This window comes from Terrapene carolina, unplaced genomic scaffold (genome assembly GCF_002925995.2).
Source record: "Terrapene carolina triunguis isolate 2854851 unplaced genomic scaffold, T_m_triunguis-2.0 Scaffold449, whole genome shotgun sequence".
Taxonomy (NCBI): domain Eukaryota; kingdom Metazoa; phylum Chordata; order Testudines; family Emydidae; genus Terrapene; species Terrapene triunguis.
Genome location: NW_020664800.1, coordinates 2,726,616 through 2,737,041, shown reverse-complemented (window position 1 = coordinate 2,737,041; position 10,426 = coordinate 2,726,616). Strand labels below are relative to the sequence as shown.

Here is a 10,426-nt window from a genome sequence, read left to right as displayed (position 1 = left end):
GGTCCGGTGAGGGGCGGGGGAGCTGTGCGGGCGGGGGGCTGGGCACGCTGCTTGCGCTGTTTACATTCAGCTGCTTCCAGGGTAACCGCTGCCTCCGCGTCCCCCGCAACGAAAGAAAACTTCCCTTTACGGCCATAACGTAGCGCTCCCAGGCAGCCCGTGCTGCGTAACTCCCCGCTACGTCCTGTAACCTGCGTAAATAACTTCAGGAATACGCTTCCCCATCCCCTCGCAAACCACCACCTAGCTCCTAGTAGGGCTTAACAGCGGTTACTAGGACACTTCGTTTTCATCCAATCAGTGTGACGTTAGTTCATTGCTAAGGGAAACAGCCAATCACCCACGATATCAATCATTCAATCGAGCCAATGAGGAGTGCCCTAAGGAGGGAGATTGCTAATTGTGACGTGAAAGACGTTGAACAGTCTGACCAATAGAGAGCGGAGAGGAATTGGGCGGGATTAGCAACTTGATTGACATCGTTTTAACCGACCGGAGAGTTTTTATTTTGCTGAGCCTCGTTATGAGCGACCATTAGCGGCTGTCGGCAGTCGCTGTGGGCGGGGGCAGGCACGGTGCGCGCGCAATCCGTTGGTATATAAGCGGTGGCAGTTGGTCGCTGTGACGCAGCTAGTGTGCAGATTGCTGCGTGACTATCGTCGCTGAAGGGTGTTGGGTGCCACCGCCGCCATGAGGGAGATCGTGCACCTGCAGGCTGGGCAGTGCGGGAACCAGATCGGGGCCAAGGTCAGTGCTGTGTCTGCCCCAGCGGCGGGCTGGGGGTTGGGCCCCGCCGGGGGTAACGGCTGCCGCGGGGGTGGCCCGGCCCGGCCTGGCCCGCCTGACCCGTGTGTCTGTTGCAGTTCTGGGAGGTGATCAGTGACGAGCACGGCATCGACCCCACCGGCACCTACCACGGCGACAGCGACCTGCAGCTGGAGCGCATCAATGTCTACTACAACGAGGCCACAGGTAGGGCTCGCGCCCCTCCGCCCAGTCCCCCCCCGCGCGCCCCCCCCCCCGGCGGCCCCGCGCTCACGCGCTGCCTTCTCTCGCAGGTGGCAAGTACGTGCCGCGCGCGGTGCTGGTGGATCTGGAGCCGGGCACGATGGACTCGGTGCGCTCCGGGCCTTTCGGGCAGATCTTCCGGCCCGACAACTTCGTCTTCGGTAAGTGGGGGGGCCTGCGTGGGCCGGGCCCGGCGGCGGGTCTGGCCGGAGCGTGGTAAACGGTCCAGGATCTTCCTTCAGCTGGAGCGGGTCGTGGGCAGGTAAAGGGGACGCTCTGAGTGCACCTCCCACAGAGGAGTCCAGGCCGGACCGGCTGGTGACATGCAGGGCACAAAGGTTAATGTAGGGAGCTCAAAGCTAACCCTTTTGAATGCAACTCTAAGTTGAAAGCAAAACAGTATCAAATATTTTGCTTAAAATACTTGAGTGGTATCTTATACCTGAGTTGTAATGAGAGCAAGTACTGGGGGGGGGGGATCTCCCCTGTTTGTGTAATCATTTGGGGCTCATCCTTCGTTTTGCTTGCAAGCAAATAGCTTGCTGTGTTAATCTGCTGTGAAAATGGCTCTCTTCCAGGTCAGAGTGGAGCAGGAAACAACTGGGCAAAGGGCCACTACACAGAAGGTGCGGAATTGGTTGACTCTGTATTAGATGTTGTAAGGAAAGAAGCAGAAAGCTGTGATTGTCTTCAGGGCTTTCAGCTTACCCACTCTCTTGGTGGTGGCACTGGCTCTGGCATGGGCACCCTCCTAATCAGCAAGATTCGCGAAGAGTATCCTGACAGGATCATGAACACTTTCAGTGTTGTACCATCTCCTAAAGTATCGGACACTGTAGTGGAGCCCTACAATGCCACTCTTTCTGTACACCAACTTGTAGAGAACACAGATGAAACCTATTGTATTGATAATGAAGCACTCTATGACATCTGTTTCAGAACCCTGAAGTTAACTACTCCAACATATGGTGATCTGAACCATTTGGTGTCAGCAACCATGAGTGGAGTTACCACCTGCTTGCGTTTTCCAGGTCAGCTTAATGCTGACTTGCGTAAACTAGCAGTTAACATGGTTCCTTTCCCCCGTTTGCACTTTTTTATGCCTGGCTTTGCTCCACTCACCAGCCGTGGGAGCCAACAATATCGTGCTTTAACTGTACCAGAGCTCACACAGCAGATGTTTGATGCAAAGAACATGATGGCTGCATGTGACCCACGTCATGGCCGCTATCTCACTGTAGCTGCTGTTTTTAGAGGCCGCATGTCAATGAAAGAGGTGGATGAACAAATGCTTAATGTACAAAACAAGAACAGCAGCTACTTTGTTGAATGGATTCCCAATAATGTTAAAACCGCTGTCTGTGATATCCCACCCCGGGGGCTCAAAATGTCTGCTACGTTCATTGGTAACAGTACAGCTATCCAGGAGTTATTTAAGCGCATTTCTGAGCAATTCACTGCTATGTTTCGCCGAAAGGCTTTCTTGCATTGGTACACCGGAGAGGGCATGGATGAGATGGAGTTCACTGAAGCTGAGAGCAATATGAATGACCTGGTCTCTGAGTATCAGCAGTACCAGGATGCCACAGCTGAGGAGGAGGGGGAGTTTGAGGAGGAGGCTGAGGAAGAGGCAGCATAAAACCTGTGCAGTAGCTACTCCTGTAAATTATGTTTAAAGCTGTATGAACTCCCTTCTCATTCAGAAACTTGTCTTTATTCCTGTCTTTACTGTGTACCTTCCACTTCTGTTTCCTGATGACTTCATGTCAAATGCTGTACAGACATCACCATTAAAGCATTTTTCACAGCGCACAGTTTTGTCTCTGCGCTTTCTGGTAGGCTTTCCGGGTACTGTTGCCAAATGTTAAGGCATAGCTGTGTCTGAGGGCTGAAAAACATCAAAATACAGTAGTTTATTTTTGCATAAGCATTTGCCTATTTTGCTCTTATACTGGAACAAAGTTTTACATGTACTACTGCGGATAAGACTTAAATAAGGATGTCACTTGCAATGTCCACTTGCTCAGTGGACTGAAATTAGGCTACTGCCAGAGGTGTGGAGCAGTTGTGCATCTAGTGAACTGAAATGCATAATTATTAATACACTTTCCATCTGTTAATTTAGAGCAAACTTACAAAATATCTCTAGTGAATGCTCTATACACTGCAAACATTTACAGCATAATTAGTGGATGTTTTCAAAAGACTAAATTTGTACTCAACTTGCATTGTCCCAGCTCTGTAAAAGGCAAGGATCTTTAAAAAAAAATATATTTAACTTGCTTTCAAGAACACCAGCAGCTTCAATTTTGCAGGTTTGCCTGGTTTTTTTTTGTGGGGGGGGCTTTTGGGTGAAGAGAGGGCCTGAAATTCCTTCCTGCTGGCTGATGATAAACAAGGCCCAAGATTCAAATTAGGTACCTATTAATTTTGGGCTTTTTTGGAGGGGGAGGAGCCGGGGCTAGCAAGTCTGATTAATATGGAGGAAACACCTATTATAATTTTTTTCAAATTTTTTGCAGTAAACCAGGGGAAACCTGGATATTTTTTTATTTTATTTTTTTTAATGACACAATAGAGTGATGTGCATAACTGCCGCTAGGTACCTAAGGCACAGATTTGTGCACTGCTGGCTGATATTTGTAAAAATCCCTCTCAGCTGCCACTGAATCTTGTAGGCATCTAAACTCAATGGGCCCTTCAATTTTTGCAGTAGAAGCTTCCTAAGGGCAGCTCTACATGTGAAACGTTGCAGCAGCTTCTGTCAGTGTAGGTGCTCTGCCTCCGGGAGAGGGAGTAGCTGTGTCAACATGAAAAGTCCTGTCAACATAAGTCTACAGCGGGGATTAGGTTGCTTTAAGTAGCTCAGGGGTGTGGATTTTTTTTATACCTGAGTGATGTAGTTACACCCAGGGCTGGCCCTAGCTATTTTGGTGCCCTACATGGGGGGGCTGTCTGGGGCCCTGCCCCAGGCCCTGGGGGGAGGGGCTGGCCCCCAGACCTCTTGTGGAGGAGCAGGGGGGCTGTGTTACTCTACTTACAGGTGAGTGCAGGCCTGACTGCTTCTGGAGTCTTCAGGGGAGTGGGGGTGGGGCTGGGTTAGGGTGGGGGTGGAAAGAGGCAGGGCAGAGCAGGGGTGGGGGCCCTGGGGAAGAGCCAGAGCAGGGGCTGGAGCAGCCCGCAGCTGTGTGGGGCACCAGGAAATGTGCCCCAAATTTCCTGGTGCCCTACACAGCTGCGTACTTTGTGTAGGGGTAAGGACGGCCCTGGTTACACCATCCCAATTTCCTAGCATAGACCTGGCCTAAGTTTCTGTTTTTGGGTCTGCAGCCGTGCTTGTGGCAGACAGGTAAGGTCCAGAGCAGTTCATGAGTATGGGGAACTCCTGTGGGCCCTAAGGTGACAGATATACTCACATGTTGCTTAACTGCATAGACAATAGCTGGGGGCAGATGAAGGAGCTCTTGGCTTTTAGCCCAGTGTTTAAGGTAGTTATGGGGGAGACCCCCCCCAGCTGTAGCCCCCCTTCTGCCTGATAAGGCAAAGAGGCAGGCATCCAGGCCACCAGCTCCAATGTTTATTTAGCCAAAGTGGACCAGCTTCAACAGGAGGGAGTGATAGAACTGCACATCAGAATATCCTCTAGCCAGTGGTTTGGGCACCTTCCTAAGGGCATACAGAGCCAAGTTCAAATGCCTTCCCATCTGGAAGAGGGGAGACGAAGTGGGAGTCTTTCACAACTCAGGTGAGTACCTTAACCACTAGGCTAAAAGCTAGGGGGGGAGTAGCTCCTGCTGGCAGCTTCTTGCAGAGTGTTCATAGGTGAGAATCCCAAGCAGAACTAGGCACCTCCCTCCAGCCTGGACTTCGGCATGAACCTTGAGAAGGTTGGGACTTAACACATTGCCCCCCTTCTTGGCATCTCCTATTGGCTAGTTTAGGTGGCTGTATGTGCTGGCTTTTTGAATCCCATTCTTAGGAAGCCTGAGTGCTGAATTCAGATTTTGTGACTCTGTGATTTTCCAAATGCCTTGGTCCCCTAGTCCTTTGATCCTTTTTTGCCTCCTTGGCACAAGGCATCTCTGAGCTGCAGACCTCTAAGCTGCAGAGTTTTTTGGAGGGACATTTCAAACTTCTTCAAAATTTATAACAATTCAGTTCAGCATTGTCTAATTCCCCCTTGAACCCCAGGACTACTTTTGTTGCTTGGGGAGATTGTTTCCTTGGCTCTGCTTCCCCCTTCTGAGGCATTTGCAGGGGCTGGTGCCCCTGCAGGCTTCAGGAGAGGTGGGCCAAGAAAACCCAGTGGCAAAAGGAAAGGTCTGTGTACCCTGCTCACTCTTCTGCTTGAGTGACTGGAGTGGGAGCTTGGCTGGCTCTGGGGATAGTGCAGCTTCCCTCAACTCAGACTGGGGTGGGAGGTCATCTTGGGCCCCTCTCCCCCAGGTGGGAACGGAGGTAGGCAGGAGTGGAAAAACTGGCTCTGGGGCAAGCAGTTCCTCACCTCTCTGATGGCCGTGATGTCATAGGGGTTCTGCACTAGACGAAAGAAGGCACCTAGCTCCCTAGAGCTTGCATCAGCAGCTGTGCTGCCTGCAGAGCTCAGTTGCCACCTCCTCCCCGTTTCCTTGGACCATGGATGAAGAGCACTGAACACAGCATGGGCATGTCTAGCACTGGAGAAAGCAGTAAGTGACCTTGGGGCCAAACTCCCTCCCTCTGTTGCAACCCTACTCACACCCCTTGAGGCCTACAGGGGAAACAGACTCATCTGCCTCACGTGGATCCCAGCAAGAGAGAGGGGTGAAGCTTTTGGGGCGTTCATCCCTGTATCTTCTTTCAGAGGCCCAGAAGGTTCCATGTGTGGGGAGGAAGGCAATCAGACCAGCCTCCTTGAGGACAGGGAGATCATAACCGCTTGAAATATTTTTGGAGCAATTCCTGAGCCTAATTTCACTCCCTGCTCTGAAGGAGGATTATGGGGACAAACTCTGAAAGGGGAAATCAAATCAGCACCATTTTCCCCTTCTCATGCTCAGAGAGGGCAAAAAGTCATCTCAGTGCAGGAAAGAGCAGCCCATGGATGTGCTGGTTCTAGCTGCACATATAGGGAATTCTCTGGGAGAAGAAGAGCCATTGTCATCAAATAATGAAATATAGATATTAAAAATAAAAATGAGATTTTCACACAATACAGTGAAGCTGCTTAGGAGGGCTGCAGATGCTCTAGCTCTCTTTTCCTGCTCTTTGAGAAAATATAAGAGAGGGATGGGCATTGCCTACCATACCTAAGTATTGGGGCTGTTGTCACCAGCTGCCATTGCAGGTCACTGAGCCTCCTTCCCTCAGCGGCTTGCCCCATGAAGGCAAGAGGGACAGCAGCCCAGTTTCAGAAGAGCAGGTACCAAGGGGTGCCAGGCTCACAATGTCCTTCTGGCCTCTATTTTATAAGGCCAAAAGGTCCCTCAGTGTGCACCAGTCTAAATTCAAGCTGGTGTCACTGTCAGAGGCAAACATGGCTGTCTTTCCTACTGGTCAAGGGCTTAGCATTTTTAGCTGGGGGAGAATTTTGCTTACAGAGCCACCTCCTCTCTATCCAGGAAGTTAAATAATTTTAATCTTTTGCTTTTGTGCTTTTTAGTTATAGTCTTAAAGAAAGATTGATTCTCAATGGCTGGTATAATTTGGTGCTTTTAGATAACCAAAAGGATAGAGTGTATACATATTTATTTGAGCAATTATATAGCTTAACATACATTTATTAGATTCTTAATTTTTACATTTTTATTATGTTGGAAAATGGTACAAAAATCTGTATGGGGACCAGTGCTGTTCAACATATTCATACATGATCTGGGAAAGTGGGTGAACAGTAAAGTGGCAAAATTTGCAGACAATACACAATTACTCAGGATAGTTAAGTCCAAAGCTGACTGCAAAGAGTTACAAATGGATCTCACAGAACTGGGTGACTGGGCAACAAAATGGCAGATAAAATCAAGTGATAAGTGCAAAGTAATGCACATTGGAAAACAATCCCAACTGTACATACAAAACGATGGGGTCTAAATTAGCTGTTTCCACTCACTAAAGAGGTCTTGGAGTCATCATGAATAGTTATATGAAAACATCCGCTCAATGTGCAGCGGCCGTCAAAAAAGCGAACAGTGTTAGGACCCATTAGGAAAGGGCTAGCTAATAAGACAGTAAATATCATAATGCCACTATACAAATCCATGATAGTCGCACACGTTGAATACTGTGTACAGTTGTGGTTGCCCTATCTCAAAAAAGGTATATTAGAAATGGAAAAGGTACAGAGAAGGGCAACAAAATGACTAGGGGTATGGAACAGCATCTGTAGGAGGAGAGATTAAAAAAACTGGACTGTTCAGCTTGGAAAAGAGACGACTAATGGGGGGGGATAGGGTAGAGGTCTATAAAATCATGACTGGTGTGGAGAACGTGAATAAGGAACAGTCTTTTACCCCTTCACATAACACAAGAACGAGGGGTCACTCAATGAAATTAATGGACAGCAGATTTAAAACCCACAAAAAGGAAGTACTTCTTCACACAATGCACATTCAACCTGTGGAACTCATTGCCGGTGGATGTTGTGAAGGCCAAAAGTATAACTGGGTTCAAAAAAGATTTAGCTAAGTTCATGGAGGCTAGGTCCATCACTGGCTATTAGCCAAGATGTTCATGAACACAATGCCATGCTCTGGCAGTCCCTAAGCCTCTGACTGACATGCTGGGACTAGACAACAGGGGTTGGATCGCTTGATAATTGCTTTCTTCTGTTCATTCTCTCCGAAGCATCGGGTATTGACCACTGGCGGAAGACAAGATACTGTGCTAGATGGCTCATTGGTCTGACCTGGTATGACCATTCTTAAGTTCAGATGATTAATTTTCCACTTTTCCTTCAAAACCTAGGCTGTTTACAAGGCTTACAGCTGAGGAAGTTTCAGAACGTTTGTAGCATTTGGGATCAGTGCAAAGGGAATGCTGCTTCCATTTCACACTTATCAAAGTGGATTAGGCTGTTTTTCTTTGAGACTAGTTATACTTCAGACTCTAACTCTTAACTGAAGGGCGACAAAAGGCCTGTACTTCAGCAAGACTCCTGCCTGTCTTGTAAACAAGAAGGCAAGACTGCTTTTACTCTAGGTTCCAGAGGTGGCCCCTTTCAGTACCAGAAGGCACAGCCCAGCACCCAAACTGACAATGGCTGCATTTCTCAAATTTCTCCACTGAGCCTCTCACTCATGACCTCAGCTGTCAGGTCTTTACCAGATGTGCCTCTTTTTAACAGATGCTGTTGCCAACTTCTCGCACAAGTCCTTTGCTGAATCTTCTGTTTTGCACCCTGTTTGCACAACCATGAATACGTCCCAACCAGCTTCCCCATCATAGCCCCTGGAATCTGCTCTAAAATCATAACTAACCACCTGCCAGTTGCATAGCTGCTGGCTATTGCTCCTCTCTGCTTGAAATCATGAGACAGTCCTTATACAAATGTGTCGCTCTGTGGACACATACTGTCCCTTTAAGATTATGGGAGACTCCGAGAGCCACAGTCGCCTGTATTTGCGGTTGGAATTTCAGTCCTGCTTTTTTCTCTTCTCTGCCTATGCTTAATTTGTTCCTGTTTCTACGCTGCTCTCTCTGACTGTCTCATTGTTTTTTTTCTCCTCCTCTCCCAACAGTATGGGGAAGATCTCCGTTTTCATTCACAGAAGGGAGGGGGGAAAGGCAGAAGCTCACTGTGAATGAGGGGATGGAGGGTAGGATAGGGGAGCGAGGGAAGGCTAGGTGGGGAGGGCGTGGCCGAGAGCTCTACGCTGGGAAGGAGCATCGCAGCAGTTCCGATTGCCGTTCCTTGGCGGCTGGTGCTGTGTGCTCCCCCTCGGCCTGTGTGCTGATGCTCCCTGCCCAGGTGCTGCTACCCTGACCCCCACCCTGGCAGCAGGTGCCCCTCCCCCAGGTCAGGTGTCTCCTCAAGGACCCTCAGTGGCAGGAAGGTGGGGAGAACAGAACTCTTCCTACTTGCTCCCCAATGGCCAGCCTGATCTCGTGTGCCATGGTGGCTACTCCAGCCCTACCTCCTGATCCTGTTCTCACCGCTGTGAGATAATGTGGGGGCAGAAAACATGGGGGGGGGGGCTGGAAGAAAGCATCAGCCCCCCAGTATTTCCATTGCAGGGGCACTAGCTCCTTCCCCACACGTCTGGTACCCCGAGCTACAGTGCATCCTCTAGTTAAAGAGGCAACACAATTGTTGTCAGTTCACAGTTTGCTGACACAGCTTTCACACAGCAGTCTCTGCAAGTCAAGTGTGTGCAGCTGGCTGGGAGACTGGGTGCCCCCATTCTTGTGGCTTACGTCTTGGCCTGGGTAATACACACTTGTGTTGCTGCTCAGCTGGACAACAGCAATGCACTCTAGCTGGGCATGAAGCTATCAACCCTGAGGATACCTGATATATGACAGAAATGTCCAGGGTAGGGGTTGCTGTCAATAACTCCATACCTTTGGCACAATGGAATTACCTACAAGAAGGAAAAAATTCCTTTGCGCAGGAAACGTTTTTTCCCCCCTGAGATACCAGTCCAAGGCTGTGGAATGGACTCATGCAGGATCTAAGAACTCACTGTTATCCATGCCTCAGCTTCAACTAGACAATGAGAAAGCCACTTGATGGCATCTTCAAGGATGGATGAAATGGAAAATGAAGTCGGATGCTATACTTATGGCATTTCACGCCATGCCTTCTTGGACATTGAAGAGGAGAGGTGGCAAAGTAGAACTCTGTGGTGCAAATTCATGTGAGATCACCTTTGGGGCAGGAAAACAATTGCCCAGGAAAGAAACAAAGCCAAAAACCGAGCATCCTCACTCCTGTCCGGGTCCATAGGCAAGCTATGAGCACCTTGTGATTACAAGCAGCTGACAGGTCTTAAAGACACTTTTTTTAGTATTTATCCATGGTGGAACAGTCATTGGGCCAGAGAGAGTGTGACACCGAGGATGATTTTGTAGTCTAGTAGTTAGGGCAGCCACCTATGAGGTGGGCTCCAGTCACTCTTTCATTAGTTATCCACAGTGCATTAGCGAGGGAGCACCGTGTCAGAATATCCCCATGCTCAGTGGTTAGAGCACTCTCCTGAACAGTAGGAGACCATGGTTTCACTTCCTTTCACTCCCTTTGCCAGGGAGGGGGGAATTGAATCCTTGGCTCCCACATCCCAGCAGAGTGCTCTGACCAATGGGATACAAGTTGTTAGTGGACGGCATCATAGAATCATAGCATATCAGGGTTGGAAGGGACCTCAGGAGGTCATCTAGTCCAACCCCCTGCTCAAAGCAGGACCAATCCCCAACTAAATCACCTCCTCTCCTGTTATTTAAT

The 10,426-nt window shown here is 49.2% G+C and overlaps 2 protein-coding genes across 2 annotated transcripts in view; one reads left to right on the top strand and one right to left on the bottom strand.

The window, feature by feature from the left end:
• Positions 1–621: 621 nt before the first annotated feature.
• Positions 622–2,820, top strand: TUBB4B (tubulin beta 4B class IVb). The gene is made up of 4 exons (XM_024217428.3): positions 622–747; positions 864–972; positions 1,059–1,169; positions 1,587–2,820. Exons 1-4 carry the CDS (start codon positions 691–693, stop codon positions 2,645–2,647), a joined length of 1,338 nt encoding a protein of 445 aa, XP_024073196.1. The 5' UTR covers positions 622–690; the 3' UTR covers positions 2,648–2,820.
• The window catches only part of FAM166A (family with sequence similarity 166 member A), a 47,236-nt gene continuing 39,620 nt past the window's right edge, over positions 2,811–10,426 (bottom strand). Inside the window, exon 7 of the mRNA XM_026658470.1 lies at positions 2,811–2,896. Within this exon, the coding sequence (XP_026514255.1) occupies positions 2,811–2,896 (86 nt within the window). The remainder of the gene's footprint in view (positions 2,897–10,426) is intronic.